The 15,804-nt window shown below is 37.1% G+C and overlaps 1 protein-coding gene across 7 annotated transcripts in view; it reads left to right on the top strand.

The window, feature by feature from the left end:
* The window catches only part of dlg1 (MAGUK family member discs large 1), a 338,246-nt gene that overhangs the window by 165,391 nt on the left and 157,051 nt on the right, over nt 1-15,804 (top strand). The window contains exon 1 of one of the 7 annotated variants that reach the window (XM_022067374.2): nt 157-431. The exons of 5 other annotated variants lie outside the window; for them this stretch is intronic. In XM_022067374.2, coding sequence (XP_021923066.1) covers nt 306-431 — 126 coding nt within the window. In that variant the 5' untranslated portion in view covers nt 157-305. Of the gene's footprint in view, nt 1-156; nt 432-15,804 lie in introns of those variants that run through there. One more of the 7 variants, XM_087358947.1, reaches the window with a different exon arrangement.

Raw genomic sequence — 15,804 nt, 5'->3', positions numbered from 1 at the left:
ATTAAGAGCCTTAACGCTGTCGTGACATCAGCCAAGCCTTATTCCTGTAGCTGCTGTAAATTTATTAAAACATTAACTTCTCGTCGGTCGCATTCTGTAAAACACCAAAACTTCGCTGTACATCGAAAGAAAAGAAGGATTTCTCGAACTGACTCACAGCAGATCGATGTTCCATTCTGTGTCCAAACAATTTTGCAACTATCGAAACATTTGTGCTGAATTAAGGATAAATCTGAACATACGTTGCAAGAGAATTAAACATCAAATTAGTGTAACAGTGGAGCAAGTGCCAGGTGTGGGCCGCTATGCCCCCCGCCGCCATGTGTTCGCTTTGTCCCCGCAAGAAACCTCTCCCAAAGAAGTTGGTCCGTTTCGACTCTGTGGTCGACACCTTCTCGATCTCGGAATGCAACTCGGGGACCGCCAGCAGGGTAAGCACGTTTTGTTGCCATTTTTTTGTATTTTTCGTAGTAATAAATAGCAATTAACCGCCACGGTGGTCTAGCGGTTAGAATGCTGGCCTTCTAATCCTTGGGTCCCGGGTTCGATTCCCGGCGGTGCCCGAATTTATAACTTGTGTTGGGCAAGGCCGTGGTCTAGGCAGCACGGAGTTTTCCTCCGGGGCTGCCCCGGTTTCTCCGTGACATCCCAACAATTACTCCACTCTCATCATCATACATACACAAAAATGGTTCTTTGCTAAAAATGACAAGATATAAAAATGTTAATGACTTGGTCTATAGTGTGAACCGTTTACGTGTTCTTAACGCATTTCATCTTAATTGAACATCGTATGGGGCTGACCATGTTTGTCTCTCTGTCATGAGTTTCAAAATGTAATTGCAACAGTGTGCAAGATTCACGTTGTTACCTTCCATACCATCATTACATCTGTTATTCCCTTTTTTGCCTTGCTGTTGTCATCATCTGTGATTTTGTGTAAAGAACAACTTTAAAATTCTACTGTAAACAGTTTCAATCTTTTTCCCTTTTTTCCAGTGCTACAGAATGTTTAATTACTTTCTTTTTTACGTGGCTGAAATCAGAATGAAACTAAACTTTCCCAGGTACTTTCTCTTTTCTCTTGTATAAAGTTAAGCACATTTCAGAAGCATCGTATCAAAGCTTTTGTTACTGTGTAAAAACAAACGAAGTTCTTCCCTCAAAGGACGAATAACGATCATCTCCTCTCGTGTTGCGATGTAAAACTTCTTTGAGCATCCTTTGTTTTGAAATTGTTTTTAGGCGAGGACATAGTAAGTGCAAGCAACCTTGTTATATGTATTCAAATAAGGACGACCATTCTGACCGTAATGTATATTTCTTTGGTGTCGTGACACTCTTTGTTTTATGTGCTGATTATATCTCCTACAAATACAATGTTGTCAGTGACTCGCTTTTAATTCAGCCCCTGTAGATGGCATTGAAACTTACTGATACACTCTTGAATAGCATATTCCAAAAATATGTATACAAACATTTAATGAAAGAAATAAAGACAATTGATGAACTGAGTCATTACATGGGTAAGCATTGGCACTTTGTGGAATTAGTGAATCAAGTGTAGGTGTTCAAAATGCCCATCGTTAGCTTGCCTTCGTAAACACAACACACGGAGATCGACAGCATAGTTAATATTCCATGTATGCATCTTTTTGTGACACCGTTGCATGTCTTTGAAATAAATTGCTAACGTGCGGTGAATCGTAATTGAATTAATTGATTTCGGACAAGTTAACACAATCGCATTCAGTGAGATAGCGTCACTAATTTAACACGTACCTCATCGATGTGTAATCACAGTTCAGTATCAATATCAGGAATTTGCTTGCTTCTCATTGGGATATCCATCGTGTTTTATTCTCGATGGAAATGTTTGTTTGTTAGCGAATCTTGTGGAGTCGTAAATCAAAACGTGCACTTGCATTTTTTTTTTTTTTTGGAAAAATTTTCATTTCAGCTCCAAAATTGTTGCATTATTAAAGCAGTATTTTTTTGTCTGTAGATCCTGTAATATTATTCAAACTAAGCACAATTTTTTTTTTGAGAAGGCTACTCGCTCACCCGTTCAAAAAACTTCCGGTCTTATGTGAAACCCCCCCATTTGACCCTGCCCTGAAATAGGTAAATCCAATCCACATTCTCACACCCCGTTTCAGGGCCCATTTTAATATTATCCTCACATTTACGTCTATGTCGTTTATGTAGTGTTTTCTTTTCTAATTAAAATGTATGATTTTTCATGTCTCCCGTGCATGCTGTATGTCCCGCCCATTTTATACTACTTGATATGATTGTCAATATAAAATTTGACAGGCCTGTCAGCGTCTTATTTAATATCTTTTGATTAAGGTGTGAGCCTTGATTTAGAACTAGCCAGCGTCGAAACGTAATTTAGAAACGCTATCCTAGATGGCATTCGATCGACTCACTCGGTCCCGTTACCAGCATGAGAATGGTCATACGTAATCATGGAAATACGAAGTTAACATTTTAAAGCCCAGTTGTAACTACGTCTACCATCTGCTTATCAATCTGTAATTGCATTTTGCCTACGAAGTGTATTTATTAGTTGCGTGTGATTTTAAGAGTAAATACCAATTGCTTTCAAAACAAGCGTTAACAGACCGATATTTGTAATTAAGACGCTTTGCGGTAGGAAATGAATACTTAGATATAATTTAAGTGAGCTTTGTTATCATTTTCAAGCATACGACGCACGTTAGATTTCACAAATGCTGTTTTGTCAGGTAGGAGATTTATGATGGATATGTACAGAAAAATGTTTTACTTCTTTAAAATGTTATGTTCGATTTATGCTTCTTGTAAGTTGATTTGATGAAGATTAGATTTGAACTGTAACTTAAAACGTATCAATTTACGTCCTGTCACAAGCTAGTTTAAGCGATGAAACTTGCGGAAGGAGACTGATTGTTACCTTATATTACTCATTTATTTTAGGCCCTTCCTGCAAATTATACTTAATAAAATCTGTTTAAAATAGTAGACTACTGCTTATGTAACACTATATAATTTGAAATCTTTTCTTTGTGGTTATTGTGTGTTTATAAAATGCTTACGATTTTGAAATCTGCAAAGCTTGTTAATAATAGCTATTAAGACCAGTGGACTAGGTCTTAATACGAATATTAAGACCTTTAGTTACTGGGGAATCTGTGCTTTGTAAAAACTAATAATTTGTTGTCCATTCTCCAAATAGGTGTAGAATTTTTAATGGAATTGTATTCTTAATGTGAATTCAAAACACTAATTGCCTTTTTACGAGTTTATAACAGACAAACCGGCAAATATTTCGTATTTTTAAAGTGTGACTTGCACGCTTGACAAATAAGGATTGTAAGGGAAACAAAAAACTGTAAAATTTCGGGAAGCATGAAGGAAAGGGACCAGTTACGAGATCAAAGCATAGATAGTAGAACAGTATTAACATTTGTCTTAAGGTTTTGATGTTATGAATTTTATTAGCCCGCCTTAGCTTTGGATTCTGTGACCAGATCTTGTTGGTTTAGTTTACCTGGTTTATGGTTATTTCACGATGCTGTTTTACTGACATTGTACATCGAAGGAAACGATTCAAACTGAAAGGAGTAGGGAAAGATCAGACGTAACCTATTTCGAGCTTTTATCAGTGTGCTGTGACCAAGATTCGAACCCGGTACCTTGTGGATGTAAGCAAGCAGATTACCGCTCGAGGTAAACGGATCTGTTGGCTCTTGTGAAATTTCGTGTTGGTAATAATAAGCTTAGTTAATACTACGGTAGATCAACCGGCTATTTGAGATACGTTAAATCTGGTTAATTAATTTCATACAATTAATCTATGTAATTATAAGTAAACATAAACCACTGGCATTAGCTGGAGTTGTTTGTGTAATAAAGCGTGTGGAGTAAAAACATATTATGAAATTATGCGTCCACGTGTTGACCTGCAACCTATATATGCCTCTGTCAGTGAAACGGAGTTTGAAGTTCTCTTTACTCAGAATTCTCATTAAAATCAAATACTTATGGCTCTCCTTCGCTCAGGGGTTTAAATAAAATTTTTGTTACTAAATTTCTGATCAGAAAATTGTTATGTTCCATTGGTACACATAGTTCACAGTCAGTCGTGTGGATGTAAATATTCGTGCAAAATACACTCCGGCTGTGGATGGACTAAGTGGTCATTTGCATGCTTCTGCCAATTTTCCCCATACAAATAGTCCTCCAGAAGCCATTGGATTGGAGACTGGGTGGGCCTCAGACCCGGTCTGAATTTGGCAACAAATACTCTTGACCTTGGCCGGAATCAGAGCTTAAGTGGCTTAGTTCAAATTCTGTTCATTTATATTCTTCAGTTTTAAAATTTTATTGCTTTGATGTCCATATGCAGATATTTTCATTGGTCGATTTCTTTAAAACTGCTGAGAAATATCCAGGCGATTACTCAATCTTAAGGGCTTTGTTTGCTGACTTTCCCATTGAACTGTGTTCATTGATTTTTGAGGATCGTGCGTGGCATGTAATATAGAATTATGGTTGTAATGCAACTTGGCGGTTTGAAATTCGTTTTTGGCGACCTTTTGTCCAGTGAATTTCGTCATGAGGAGAGAAGTTGTGACAGTTATGAAACTTCGAATCCCAGTGCGAGGGTGATCCAAATGGAACGAACTCTTTTCTTCTCGATCCACAGTCTGTGCACTTCCCACTAACAGGGATTTACACTTATCGCTATCCTCTATTGTTACTTCTGTTATCGTTCGGTTGATTTTAGCAGTTTTCAGATATCTTTCTTTTGTATCCTTTCATGTTCTCCGCCGTCTTCTTGACATGCTGGTCACTTATTCTGTTTCCATTACCTTGTTTATGGAAGAAATGTATATGTTGTACTTAAAAACACAGTTTTCGACGCTGTCAGAGTTAGCAATGTTCTCTTTATGCGGCGTGCCGAGACAGGTCAGCGATCAACAAAGTTAATCTTTGATTTTAAGAAATTTTTAGAAAAGAAATAGAAACTGCTTAAGGAAGCCACTGGCTCTAGAGTTGACTTAATTGACGATTAGAAGACTGCCCCATATTAAATCACGAATCTGTCTGAGCATTATAAGGAAGATTATTTTTTTTATCTGAACTTGGCAGATGTAGTCTGCTCGTACAGTGGAACGTAATTCGTTTCTTGCAAATGCAGAAAATGCTTTGCCAAGGTCCGTGCTGGAAGAACATGGTACTTTGCCATCTGAGAATCATGCAAATTGCTTTTACAATTGACTGGCATTATACATTATGTCTGCATATAGGCTACTTGTTGCAGTATTGTAACCGCGCCAAAGCCGTCCAGAAACTCTTTTAAGTGTCTGAAACTTTGACAGGGATTGTGGTGGCCGGCAATGATTGTTTGCGTGTTTAATTTAATGATGGTGACAGATGACGTTGCTTTTCAAATGCTTCTAACACGTAGTCGTTTCCTCCCACACCACTTGCAAAATGTGAGGTACCACTGGAGAACCCAGATACTGTATTCGTGAAAGTAAAACCTGTAGGTAAGAGGCCACTCGAAAGACCTAGGTGTAAGTAGGAGGATAATATTAAAATTGATCTTAGAGAACTTAGGTATGGATTCTGTTTATTCTGTATGAATTTCTGTATCTCGCTCGTCACATTCTCGTGGTTTGGCCATTATGATAACCCGTTGAAGTCGAGGATCATGGAAATATTACTTGAAAGAAAACATAATATTTCTCCATTACAAATATGAACTTGTTTTGCTGTTTAAGGAAATAATCGCTGTTTATTGTGAGAATCATACGAAACCCATAAATACAAAATAGGAATTACTGATTTTTAAATTGAGGAGGCTAGGGCTCGATTTTGGGCTGTTACGCCATAGTAGTAGTAGTAGTAGTAGTAGATTTTTAAATAATGTGGCACATATAGTTACCACTGGACTTCAAATAGTTAAAAACTCTGAACAGTGCTCGAAAATGAAAGTTGATGAAAGTAAATATCATAAAGCAGAAGGCTTCTAGATTTCTTTCTGTGTTCTGTTCGTCTAAACTCACTTTCTTTACAATTTAAAATTCAGATGTGGCACACAAAAAAGCTGAGGCCGGGTTTGGGAATGGGTTTGCGAAAGAAGTTATGACCGACACAGTATAAGAGTCTTTTAGTTTGGAAATAAAACTTCTCTCTTTTTTACCGAACTTTAGTGCGCGCCTTTTCTCGTCCTAAATGCATTAGATTTCCAGGAAGAAATATAGAGTGACACACCTCGTCTCGTAATGGAAATTTAGTGGATTGCTTGCCAGTTGAAAATCGTTGTGTGTTTGACTTTAGTTGTCCTGCCTGATGCCTTTTTCGGCACTGATTGAATAACACTCTTTTTACTTTTATGGTGCACAGCGAATTTTAAATGTAGTCTTCAGAATTAGAGAGAACAGAAGAACACTTTACGCTCCCATAATACGTAAAATATCATACTATGTGTGATACTAAATTGTACTTTAACCAGATATTTCATTTTGAATTTGGTAATATTGTTGAATGTTTTGTTGTACGGTTTTTAATACGTCTTATACGCCCATTGAATAAGCCTCGTCCATCTTTCGTCCTTTATCGTGAAACTCTACCATGTGACTCGTTTAAAAACGAAGCAGTCGAGTTTATTTTATGTGGTAATTATGTTAAATCATGAACCTACTCGGACTTAAATGTTCTTGAAATCGAGTTACTAGTAACAGCGTAAAAATAAAGTGTGCACATTTTCGTCTGAAGTTTCGTGAGCGTTCAGTACTTTAGTTCAGGCGAATTTTTTTTGTGGTTTGTGAGCTATAAGGAATTTTGTACCCAATCCAATATAAATTATTAGATTATTACGGCGACGCGTGTGAAGATGACCGTCTTCTAGGATGTTGTCTCGTGTAGTCTGGTAAATATTTCCAAACGTTTCAGAGGAACTTACTGTCTTCATCATTAGGATAATGAGAGTTATCATCCTTAATGTTGATGTTGGTGATTAATTGTTTTGTCACACCGCCGTTAAGCCGACGTGCAGTGCTATTAATTATATCAGTGGTCTAACTGGCAGCCCGCGGGCCAAATCTTGCCTGAGACCACTTGTAACCTGACCACTGGGGATATTTCTGTATTTGTTATTGTTCTTGTTATATATAGTTCAACTACCACGTCATTTTAGGGATCTTTAAATAAATGTAGCCTATTGCCTTTACTGGAATTTGGTTTGCTAATATATCTTCTGCATCGTTCACTTAGATTTATGTGAGATTTTATGTTACCACAGCGACGATATGAAAATGGCTGTTTTCTTGGATGTCCGTCAATATCTACCACACTACACGGTGCTATATCCCAGAAAATAGCCTCTGCTCTTAGATTCTGTTCTTGGTGCAGTGATGCTTTGGAGAAAGTTCTGATTCTGTAACGTAGTTTTGTTGCTTTCCTGCAGAATGGCACTCGCTTATATTTCATTCTATAACTTTATTATGCGATGTTTGTACTCATCTTATGAAGTGAATGCATGAGGGTGGAGGAGCCCAAAGGCTTTGTCTCTGAGACGTTTTATCGCATTTCACTTAAATTTAATATGGGAGATGTAAATTTAAATTTATTGGGAAATTTATTTTTGGTTTTGATCAATCCACTGTAATCAGTATTATACATGAAACTCGAATCGGGCTGTTTTGTAGTTTTTCGTTCAGGAAACTGCATTCGTGATATTAAGCGTAGATATATCTCGTTGGAATGTATAATTTAATTGAGATTTTTAGCATACAGTGTAAGTACGTGTAACAACATACGAAGAATAATTTTTTCTGGAATGCAATACTTGTATTTTTCAGTAGCCTTGCCTTTGAAGACTGAATGAGCGATGAAAAAATCGCAAAACATTTGAGATTATATACGAGAAAGCTCGTACTGCCCCATAAGTCTACTTGCTATGTCGTAATCTTATGGATTGTGGCAGCGTGCAGTCTTAAAGGTGGTTATTAACATTTCGGAGAAAAATATTCTGTGTCTGTTCAGGGTAAAATTCAGAGTAGTGGCTTGAAAGAAGCCGCGACCACCTCCTTCCAAATCCTTTCCTACTCACTGATCATGATCGTCTTTCCATTTCATTTTACTCTATATAACATTTTGATATAAAATGTTTCTAAATAATCTAATTTCGAGCAATCAACGATTAATTATATACTCCGAAATAATTAGAACATTTCCTCTTCATTCTGTTGTTCTCCGAATGATAGTTCTCGAATATAACTCATACGCAGTTCTAACAAAATTTTAGCGGTAAAGACAGGAAGTAGGAGCCATGCAAATAACATAAATACCCAAACTTAATTTTTTTTCTGCGCAAGAAACTTATCACGACATGCATTTCTACTCAAAAAATTGGAGTACATTTTCCGAATCTTGTTAAATCTGAAGCAGAAACCACTTTCTTTCATTCAGTGACGTATAATTCACACACACACACACACACACACACACACACACACATATATATATATATATATATATATATATATATATATATATCACGTAAATCTGCTCTGCTTAGGACCCTAGGGTAAACGGCAAGCCTTTTCTGAAATCTCGAATTGACGTCGAAATCTCTGGAAAGGAAGAAAGCATTCAACCCGGGGGGTGGGGAATATACAAATGACGCACACGTTCCAAATTTCGTACGTGACCAAACTATATACATGCTGTAAAACCAATCAGATACGCAGGAGAGATGGTACGTCATCGGCCAAGAACGGTTACTGAACTTACTTAAAGGAAGAAATAACAGAAAACTTGCCAGCCATCTATCTTCCGATGAGCGCACATATTAAATAAATTCATGCAGAATGTAATCGGTTTCCTGAGCCATATTTGGAAATAAATTGATGGAGGGTGCAGAAGATGAGAGTTAATCTGAAAAGTTATGCAACGGTTTAAGGTAACGGCTTTTGTGTAGTTCATATCGTTACAGCATAAACACTCTTTTGTTTTAATTCAATTTCAATTTGTTGTGACGTAGACTGATTGTTATGAATAAACCGTTATGTTATTATAGAGTAGCAAATAATATACAATTAAAGCAGCAGAAATGAGATTTTTTATATCAGTTTTTGGGCACAGACGGTTGACTTTCTGTAGATATTATTTTAAAATTCAGTTTATACCTCAAATAAAACACAGCGCGTCTGCATTACTGAAATAAATTTAATGATGTAGGAAGTAATCGTTGTTTATTCTGAGAATAATAATCAACCGATAAATACAGTCTGTAAACAAAATGCTAGGTTAGTATGATATTTTCAGATCGGCTGATATTTTTTAAAGTACCTGAAGTGATTGTTGTTATCAGAAATTATGTTATTTCGTTCTGTCCACTGCAAATCCCTTTCATATTATCCTTGGATTGAAATAGAACGTTTACCGTGATGATTACGCGCCATACGTCTGTGCTATAACATGGCCTTTGTCTTACTACCACCGCTCAGGTTTTGCTTGTTTAGAATTTTATTATTGCAGTGTTCCTCAGACGTTAAACATTTGCTTGCTTCTTTCGGGACATTGGCCTTATCGCCCCCCCCCCCCCCCCCAGGAATCTAAGACATAGTAAAGTCAGGAGCGGTCGAACAGAGTTCATCTGACAGCACTTAGAACTCTGAAACAATTTTTATTAATTACTTATCTGACGCTTCCCCCTCGAAATCCTTTTTCTTACCACACTTTGGGGGACGATGTGCTGTTGCATTACTAATTCAACACGAAAACACTCTCACCCAGCCGAAACCCAGTTTATAACCTCGTTTCCTTGTGAACAATTTAAAATTGAAAGTACCATAAACTTCCCAGAGATGTGTGTCGTGCTGCAGAACCTACGTGTATTTCTGCTGTAGTGTATAGTGTACCTCATCTTCCAGTGAGGTGTCTTGCACGTCGCGTTTGGCTCGGGATTGTTGTCTGAATTCTAGTTTGTTGGCAGAAATGTTTGGGGGTGAGGATATGAGGATTACGAAGAAAAATGTATAAAGCTTATATAAAAGTGTGTTCTGTAAGGGGAGGATGTTGAGTTTGAGTTATGGTTGACAGGAGCTGCGTTAGTTCCGGAATTTAATATCCTCCTTTTCTGTATGGGTGTGAACGAAGAAAGCCACAGACTTGTGTCGAAGAAAGAAATGTTGATTTTTTTTTTATCTGAATATAAGTGAAACTTCGTTTTGTGCTTGCGTCGAAGATTGAATCTTCAATGTTTTGAGAGGTTTTGTGGCAACATTCTGCCAATGCATATGAAACAAAATCTGAGGAACAAGGATTGAAGCAGAGTTTTAAACATACTAATAATAGTCGCTTATCTGATCAAATTTTTTATGCATTTTACGTTTATTTGCTTTGTTACTAGATCTTATCTCACTGGCCTATGTCATGAACGACATGAATCCAGTTCACATCCTCATACCGTACTTAATTAAAATTAACTTTATCCTTATAAATATTTCTACATCTGTCGAGTTATACTGTGTCTTCCGCTACTGCTGATGCAAAATGTTAGCTGGAAATGTGCTTACGCATAAGCAAATATTTACTAAATGTCAACATCTATGCTCGTGGTATTTGTGGTTGATGCACGTCTAACAGGCAGATAATTTTCAATTATGATGATAATAATAAAGTTTCTCTCCAGTTTTGAGTGATTTTATTTTAAAAATATTATAAAATCAGACTATTACTGATATGTAACATTTCATATTTTTAGGAAGGAGTTGTTTTTGCTTTTCTGATAGCATACGAATGCAATTACTTTCTTATACCGTTGCACATTTCTGAGACAAGAAATAATTATTATGTTCAGAGGAGAAAAACAAGAGATGTTTTGAAAGGCTTTTTAAAGTTCTGTCTTCAGGGGCGGGCGACTTGCCGAGTGGTAGTGTGATGTTTGTTTTCACTTTGCAGTAGTTTCTCGTATGCACACATCCCCCAGTGTTCAAAAAAAATATATAGATCAATACAGTATTTTTTGTTGTAGTGTTGTTTAATGGTGCTTCTTAGAATGGCGTGTCTTACATCTAAAGTGTCGCTGCAGTATTTTACTGGACAGGCAGATGTGTGTTGTAGTATTTCACAACCTTCAAGTCTAAGACCATTTTATCAAGTCAGATAGTTTCCTAACTAACTTTTTACACGTGCATTAATAATTTTCGCAGTCACATCTTTGGGCCAGTATTTGGTTTATACGTCTTTATGTCTTGTACTTAGACTTTGTAGTTTTTACTTTTGTAAATTCTTTTGTGTATTGTTCCGATTTTAAAAATATGGTGGTGCTTCTCATCATCTTTGTGTTGTTGTATGGACAAAAATTAAATTTGACAGTTCATTTGCAGTGTACACTTTCCTTACGAAGTCACGTCGAAATTATTTTAACGATTTTGGAGACGAAACATTCGGTTGTTTCGTAACCGTTATGGAATTCATGCCATATCAAATAAAGAAGTCAACATTTCAGCTTCTTTGTCGTCTTAGAACCCATTAAAGACATTTTTTCTTCCCACCTTTCCTGTCCTACGCCTTGCTACAGTTCAACGTGTACTACCATCTTTAATAATTAGTTTCGTCGAATTTTTCGATTTTACTCGGCCCTGGTAAACACTTCCAAGAATTATTCACGTGTAAATCTTTTAATTAAAGTAGAAGTAAACCATGACAGGGCTTTGGCGTTTTAATAAGCGGTAATGAAATGTGAAAAAAGCGAGCTTCAAACAACTTACAAATTAATTCGAGCCGAAATATACTTTTGTCTCATAATGTCTGTCAGCTTGTTGCGGGAATACAAACCACTCTCTTCCCCTCACGTTGCGTGTCTAAAGGAGAAAACAATACATAATGCACACAGCTTGGGAGATTTTGGCACCAGATCTCTTGTTAGACTGTGTATGTTTCTTGCTTTGTTGGGAATCCAAACAATCTGGTATTGTTTTCAAGCGCGTGTTTCCACAAATGCATTACAAATCTCTTCTGCGTGATTCTCTATAGTACTGAAATTGCTAGAGTTCAATTTGAATGAGAGAGACGTTTCAGGCTTGTAAATTACACGTATCTGCCTTTTCACAGTGTTCTCGTTAAATTGGATTGGTTGTCAGCACCACCGTTTAAACATATTTTGAGTTTTGATTGATATCTTTTTTATAGATGCTTTTCATTACGCGTGCACTGATTTAAGTTTATTCTTAACCGTGCTCCACCTTCGGATAACTTATTTGCATGAATGTTAAGTTAAATTAAAGAATATCTGAGATCTCTCGTACGAAATAGGCAGGCCGACGCTACAAAATAAAAATTTAATACAGGCAATTCCTTGAATTTGAAATAACGAAGGTTATGTTACCACTTCTAGTATTTTTAAATTACATCCCCTTCCAATTTTTTTATATTTGAATTATATGATTATTTTTATTTATGGTGAATTGGAATAAATTGGAAAGGAAGTGGTAGCTCTCGTTCCAAGTACCATTATCGGTATATACCAGCAGAGATTAAGAACAATTTTGATCTGTATAGTGGATTATCCAATCGAGATACGAACTGTGTACCGAACGAGTAGAAATCCGATTTATTGCCGCTTTGCCACTCTGTTTAATTACGTTGCTTGTCTACACATCACTCAAAGGTCTGTCCGTCCGCTTCTTTTTAGGTGGGAAGCCGTTTGGACTGAATATTTATTTTACTGTTTGCGTTTTAAAGAAGAGGTGTATGTGGTACTTACTGAGTACTTCATGGATATTCTTGTTCAAATATGAGATTTATCTGAGTAATTTTTTATATATATCCCTAAATACTTCCACTGAATTTCATGGGTAATGTGTAAGTATGAAATTTAACATTCATCTACGCAAAGGAATAAGTCTATCGACTTGCTCAGAGTATTATATATTTCGAGAATTTATTTCCCTTTATGCAGTTCTAACCTTCTAAAGCCCAGTTATAACTGTGTGTGTTTTAACTCTGCAATTTTTATTTGTGAGTTACGTGTGATTGTGACTGTAAACACGGATAATTTCCGTAAACAGAATTGAAGTGTTGATCTTTGTAATGGAGAGGTGTTTTCTTTGACGTGTGGACTGAATTATTAAATACTATTAACACGAGCTCCAGTTTCAAAGGCCTGTTTTTTTAGCTGTATAAAAATGATTTAGCTGTGTCGTAATTGCAGTTATTTGATATTATGTGTTCTGTATTTCCTAGAGCAGTTTCATGTCCCAAATTACTGACTATTTAGGACAAATTCTGGGGCGCACGTTGATAGTTGAATTTAATTTCGGTTTGTGTCGGTCTGCGCATAATATACCCGTACTTGTCATCAAGTTCAAATGTAACTTCATCCGTTCTTTCCCAAAACTGCTCGTTTTACAAAATGGTCATGCATGAATGTCATAAAGTACAGATCTTGGAATGGTCCAAGACGTTTGTATGAAACATTTTTGTATGGTTGCTGATTTCGTGCATTGTGATTTCACAAAGCCATTATTTTTCCAATAATATATATTTTTATCTGCAATACATGAACATCAAGGCTATGTATGTATATCAACTACTGACAGCGTCGTTAAATAACTACAGATTAGAAACATATTATATATACAAAAGCAGAGATTAGTTTTGGCATGTATGTGTTTTCTCACTGTTGCAGAACTTGAGGTTCTCACGACGGCGAGTATTAAATTGGCTGTCTTCTGGGTTGTAAAGCCGTGTAGTCTGATAGAATTTGCTAGCGTTTCAGGGTTAGGCAGGAAGTACCTCTGAAACTTCTACTAGTCTACACGGCGTTACGACTCAGAAGACAGCCATCTTTACACTCTTGTTTGTTCATCTTTATAACCGCCATTGCCTGTGATATAATAGCAGAAACTTGATTTAATCTGTGCATTAAGCCACAGAGGAATTAAGTTTGCGGAAAAAACTTTTGATTTCGTTTTATCAGCACTTAAGTTGATGTGCGCTGGGTTCATATTCTGCCCAAATCCAATATAGATAAGGAAGGTCGGTAGTGGTCCCAGAGATGAAACTGTTTTTCACAAGTTTCAGCTCCACGTATTTCCTGAGAGCTAGTTGGCATTCTCTTTCCTGATTCATCTGAGGCTGATACCTCAGTGCATTCTAAGCCTTAACCTTCTTGTAGGCTGGGAACTCGTAACGCTACATTAGTTACAGTTATAGTTGGCGCAGTAGTTTTTTGACAGTGAAATTTTCAAGGGGAAGGCTAGGAGCGAGTCATTTGTGCGATAGTATAATGCTGACTGCACCGAGGAGCTTATCGGACTGAACGCCCAAACAAAAGAAATACACTGACCGTGCCACCTCAGGTACACAGAGTAGGCCCGTCCGCCAGCTTCTCCAGCGGCCAAAAACTACTGCGCCGACTGTAGAAATCAGTTTGTACCTTGAACAACAAGCTTGCTAGGTGGTGCTATAGAATACAATGTATAGAATACACACTTTAATAATGAGTGAGATCTCTGTATAACCCGCAGCTGCATTTAGCAGCACTCGATGATGGATTGGCAGGCCTTCGTGGATTATATAAGGAAACTGTATCAACTGTTCAACTTGCGTGGTCACGCATTGAAGATTATTGCAAGTTTTGAGGGGGGAGTCAGAATGGTTTTCCTTAGCCGTAGAATCCATTTCAAACAGTGACTTTCTCAGTTTTTTCTAGGTTTTCCAAATATTTTTTGAGACAAATGGCAAGGTAAAAGCGAAGTCTCTTGTACCTCGTTATGGCGCCACGAAGAAAGTGTGTGGGCAGTAAATAAACGTGAGTGTTTTACCCATATCCGTTTGTTAGGCTGTCAGAGCCAGTCTGAATATGGTGACGAAGAAATATATCTCTCTACATTCCCGAAATTCGAACTCCTGTCCTCCAGCCTATAGCCAGCAACTTTACGGAGCCCTCATTCTTCACGCCGAAGGATTTATTTAATGTGAGTCCATATCATCTCACTGTCGCGCCGAAGGGTAACGGCAAATAAAAGCGAGATAAACTTACCTACCCTGAGCTTGATTAAAACTGGTTCTGTTTGCTCGTCACACAGAGTCCTTGAGAAGCTAATAGTCGCTCTGTTGGTCAGTAAATCTCCCGTCTTTTATATAACATAGGATTCATACCTTGTTCACAAAGGCACGCCACAGGATCTTATCATGAGCCAGTTGAATCCAGTGAACACTCTTACGTCTTCCATTTTTAAAATTCGTTTTAATAGTATACTTTTATCGGAGTTTTTTTAAGTGGTCTGTACCCTTCATATTCTTCCGCTAAAATGTTATATTATTATGTTTTTTCTTCCGTCCTACGTAGACGAAGTATTGTGATGTGTTAGGTCTATACACGAGGGCCGTTTTAGGCTGTTCTAACGTTGCGGCCCGTAGATTCCGTTTGTGCGACCCAACATAACTTGGCGGGTTCTGTTTTCTTGTGCAATTACACACTAATATAATGAAATAACGTTAATTACCATTTCAATTCCAATTTCAATGTGCACATTCACAATCAGATATTCATAGAAGTAATTAATTTGCACAAATATTTCATATGCATACCAAACTGCGTAACTAGATCTGCGGTTACCGCACGAATGAATGTTGGCTGTACCAGTGGTTTGATTACTGAGTACCGAGTGATTACGAGTTTTGAAGTCATAAAGACGAATGTGACGTAACATACACAGGCCATATAAAGGACGTGTTCTTCTCAATTTTCTATTCTTTCTCTCAGCGGACCCCTGGACACTTTGTCTGTGCCCG

Source organism: Zootermopsis nevadensis, unplaced genomic scaffold, assembly GCF_977971745.1.
Source record: "Zootermopsis nevadensis isolate Lab colony 2312 unplaced genomic scaffold, Znev_1.0 Znev_ptg000030l, whole genome shotgun sequence".
Lineage (NCBI taxonomy): Eukaryota > Metazoa > Arthropoda > Insecta > Blattodea > Termopsidae > Zootermopsis > Zootermopsis nevadensis.
This window is presented reverse-complemented; position numbering and strand designations above follow the sequence as displayed.